The sequence below is a fragment of the Cicer arietinum genome, chromosome 6 (genome assembly GCF_000331145.2).
Source record: "Cicer arietinum cultivar CDC Frontier isolate Library 1 chromosome 6, Cicar.CDCFrontier_v2.0, whole genome shotgun sequence".
NCBI lineage: Eukaryota > Viridiplantae > Streptophyta > Magnoliopsida > Fabales > Fabaceae > Cicer > Cicer arietinum.
Window position 1 is genome coordinate 14,721,190 of NC_021165.2, and position 4,738 is coordinate 14,725,927.

General features: G+C 25.5%; 1 protein-coding gene and 1 pseudogene across 1 annotated transcript; both read right to left on the reverse strand.

Moving 5' to 3' along the window:
• LOC101490627 (berberine bridge enzyme-like 17) overlaps window positions 1–813 on the reverse strand; it is a 7,126-nt pseudogene extending 6,313 nt beyond the window's left edge.
• Window positions 814–1,318: 505 nt separating this feature from the next.
• LOC101490952 (berberine bridge enzyme-like 3) lies at window positions 1,319–2,953 on the reverse strand. The gene has a single exon (XM_004504956.3). It carries the CDS (start codon window positions 2,936–2,938, stop codon window positions 1,346–1,348), a length of 1,593 nt encoding a protein of 530 aa, XP_004505013.1. The 5' UTR covers window positions 2,939–2,953; the 3' UTR covers window positions 1,319–1,345.
• Window positions 2,954–4,738: the final 1,785 nt, after the last annotated feature.

Genomic DNA, 4,738 nt, shown 5'->3' on the forward strand with positions numbered 1-4,738 from the left:
TATTGTTATTAGGAAGACTCTGGTGTACCCATTAATTATTATAGTGGAAGTTTTACTGGACTAGGTCCCGTGGTTTTTATTCTCTCAATTTGAGGGAAGTTTTCCACGTTAAAAATTGTGTTTGTCTCATATTTAATTTTCTGCCAATTATTTTTGCTCTAGAATTATATTTTCTGTTTGGCCATTTATCTGCACAGGTGGGGGAAAAATATTCCGCATTATTGAGATAGTTATCGCAAATTATCTCTGGTTTTTCTCAACATCTTTAATCAAATGTATAAGATTTTCAGTTGTACCCAAAAGTTGACCAATAAAATGAACTTGCACAACTTTTTTACCATCCTTACCTATCTTTGCAACAATAGGCTGCACTCTAATGAAAAGTTCATATGACAATTTTGTTGCAATTAATTGTCATTTATAAAGATAATCAATTGCACCTCAATATGGGTGTATTCTCTTTAAACATTTAAATTGAATAAAAAAGATTTATTGTAATAAATAATATTGTAGTTTCACAATTAAAAATATTAATTATTATAATTATCTTCGTGTACATCCATAGGTCTTATATAACTTATTTGTCGAAGGATTTAATTGATATATTCTAATTACAATATAAAATATTGTTAATTAATCATAACTATTAAATAATAAAAATGTATTTAATTTTAATTCTTTCTATCTTATAAATCATATAAATGGGTGTTTATAATTAATTGATAGTATAAAAATATTAGACCGATATTTTATAAAAATTACTAATTTGTAAAAGCATATGATCTGCCTGAAATTTAGTTATTGACTGTCCATTGGTATTTGATGTCTTTGACCTGATTGTTTTATATAAATGGATTGTCTATGGTCAATTTTTACTATAATTTCAAAATAAAAGTAAGTTTTCAAAAGGTGGTGTAATTTGTCTAAAATTTAAATAAAATACATAAATTTTTGTTAATCTACTTTAATTTATAAATAGGAACTGAATACCAATTCGACAAATATCATAACTATGTAGATTCTAATTCTTATATTTAATTTATAATTATCTTATTGAAAATAGGGATAATTACTTTTAGGTATTAGTTTAACTAACAAATATGTTTGTATAGTTAGATTTATATGTCATATTTAGAATTCGAACTCGTAATCTCGTTGTGTAAGTTGTTTAAGTTAACTATGATGCAATTGTGTGAGTCATTTATGATAAAAAAAAAAGATAAATAAATTCAATCATATATAAAAGAAGAATGATAAGTAAACATTTGTGTTTAATATAAAATTTATGATTTCTCTTCTAAGAGAAAGAGTTATTTCTTTATGAATTGATATTACAACATTTATATTATTTAAGTTTTGTAGGTATACTCTGTTCATATCTAAAAAAGTTATCAGGATCAACCTTTGTTTTGGCATTAACTAATCTACCAAAATTATCTTTAAAATACTTGATTCCATAGACTTTAGAAATCTCCATTTTGGTGACATTACTTGGAAGATTGGCACCAATATCAGCATCTCTGTAATTCATAATTGCTCCCCTTGGAGAATTTGAAACATAAGGTGTCATAAATTTAAAAAGAGATCTGGAAAAATTGATTTCACGTTCAATAGTTCCAGGAGTATCTTCACGCCAATAATTAGAATATTGAATCATGAACAATATCCCTTTTCTATTAGGAAATGGTTTAGCTGATGTTGATATCTTATTCATTATTCCACCATAAGGAATCCAATACATAAAAAAAGTATCATCTTCAATCATCTTTTGAAATATGGCCTTAATACCTTCTTTTGGAATTGGTTTCATCAAAATATCTGATTGGGCTTTAACATAGACTGTTTCGTTGGCTTTTGGTTCATCCAACAATGCTTTAAGATTTGCTTCTGTTGGGATACCGTTCCAAATTAGAGTTGATCTAACCCAAGGTAATTGATGACAATCACTAGATTTTAAACCCAATTCAGGAAAATTCTTATTAATCAAAGGTAAAAGCTTTTCATTTGTACCCACAAATAGACCAACGAAATGAACTTGCACGACATTTTTACCATCCTTAGCATTTTTTACAACTCTAGGCTTCGCGATAATGAAAAGTTCATCGGGCATTTTTGATGCAATTAATTGCCATTTGTAAACTAAATCAATTGCACCTTCTTCTAAAGTTTTTGTCACATCAAAAACAGTTACAAGATTAGGTATCTTAACTAATTTAATTTTCCATGAAAGAATGACACCAAAACTAGCCCCACCACCACCGGTTATAGCCCAAAAAAGATCTTCCCCCATTGCTTTTCTATCAAGAATTTTACCATTAACATCAACAATTTTTGCATCAACAATATTATCAGCAGCAAGACCAAATTTTCTTGTCAGAGGTCCATACCCACCACCTGAAAAATGACCTCCAGCACACAAAGAATAACAGATACCAGCAGGGAAAGCATAAAATTCGGATGTCTTACTAATTGTATAATAAAGCTTTCCAATTGTTGCTCCAGATTCAACCCATGCTACTTCATTATGTATATCTATATTTATTCCATTTATAAGAAACATGTCAAGTATAATAAAAGGAACATCAGATACATATGAGTAACCTTCAAAATCATGACCACTACTTCGGATTCTGATTTGAATGTTGTTACTTTTTGCACATTTAACTGTTGCTTGAACATCAGAAGCACTTTTTGCAGTTATTATTGCCAAAGGTTTCGGTGTTGAACCTAGTTTAAATCTCTTGTTTCGTATGTGCTGATTTAGAATGGTTGAGAATGTTTTGTTGTTTGGTGTGTAAATCACTTGAGTGATAGGGGAATGTGAAGGTTCATGGAACTTAGAGAAACAACTCACAAAATTTTGAATGGGTGATTGTGATGTTACTGTGGAAATAAACGTGACAATAGTTAAGGTTGTCAAGACCAAAGACAATTCCATAGTTGAACAATGTGATTTGTTATGTTTTTGTGTCTCTCTCTATAGAGTATTGCACTCTATATATACTCATTAGCTGAGAGAAGTTTTAATTTCAACAATAATTATGATTGAAAAGTACTTTTATTTTATTTTCTTTTTAATCATTTATCATAATATTATTGCTTTAGACTATAATTCTCGTTATAAAACTCCTTGATATGTTTACTAATATACTAATTTATTTAATTTAGTCTTCTATTTTTTTTTGTCTAAATAATCTTTTTTTTTACTAAATAATCCTCTTTTATTTTTTTACTAAATAATCCTCTTTTTTTTTTTTTTGACTAAATAGAAATGTCTAATATTATGTTTGACTAAAAAAATGTCTAATCTTCGTTTTGGAAATATTGAGATGAATGGAAAAAAAAAATTATTATTTTATTTTTAACATTAGTTCAGTTTTTTGTTAAATAGTTAGGTAGTAAATTTTGCTTTTAATAAAGAGTTTGAACTTATCTGTTGTCAATGACCACATACTTTCAAATAGTTAGAAACTGTTCCAAATCCAAATTCTCTTAAGAAGTACTACTGCATTTCCATAAATACGAAAAAGGTTTGCATCAATTTAATAATTTATTAAATATAAAATATAATTTTATCAATAATAAAAATAATATATATATATATAAAGAAATTTTTTAAAATAAGTATTACTTTAACTTTTAAGTTTGAATATAATCTTTTACATTAATATTTGATAACAGAAATTTACTAAATATTTATTATATATCTCTCTCTTATATTTAAATAATTTTTAAATTATTAAATTGATGCAAAATAGTCAGACAACCAATTATAAATTTTTTTAAATATTTAAATTATTATTAATTTTTATATTATTAAATTATATAATATTATTTGTTTATTCTTTTACGAATTCGTATCCAAAAGTTTTCAGAATTTACAAGTTGCTTCTTAAAAATTTGCAAAATAGGCCTTCATCTTTTTTAAAATTTTAATTTTGACCCAAGTTTAATTTTCATTTTTGTCCCAAAACTTTTAAAATTTATTTAAAAATATAACTTTAAATAAACATTTGTTCAATCCAAACAAAAATATATAAATAAAGAAAATACAATTCTAACATTTGAATTGTTTAGAATATTAAATTTAGTAGTATTTTCAATTATTTCATTCAAACACACTTTTAGGTAATTATGGAATTTGAGTGGTGTATAAAAATAAATAGAAGTATTTAAATAGGTCATTTAAGTTGCAAAACATTAATAAATTCTTATCATTATTTTATACAAATTGTTCCCATGATCCTTTAAGCTATTTATTGTAACAAATAGTTCTTCATGGTTTTGTGTTTCCAAATTGATATTTTAATTTTCATAACATTAACTAATTTAGAAAAGTTCTATTTTTTGTTATACTGACTAGTTAGAAATTGTGATGTTTCTTTTGACCATGAGAGTAAAACAAACATTTTAGCTTTATCGTATTGTAAAGAAGGATTTTAAAATGATTATTGATATAATTATAGAAAACAAATAATAACAAGTGACTTTAAAAAGTTGTTAAGAAATTAAAAATGAAAGAAGTCAACTGAAAATGTATTGAAATTTGTATTTTTAAGTCTCTTAAAAATTGAGGAACTATTTTTTTTATCTTAAGAGAAATGTGCTAGGTATTTAATTCAATATTTGATCAAAACTCTAAGCACATTTCTTCATTCTTGACTTATATGTTTGTTTGATTTTCCTATAGTTTTATCGAGAGATAAATGTTGTCAGGTTAGTATTTGCATCTTTGTAG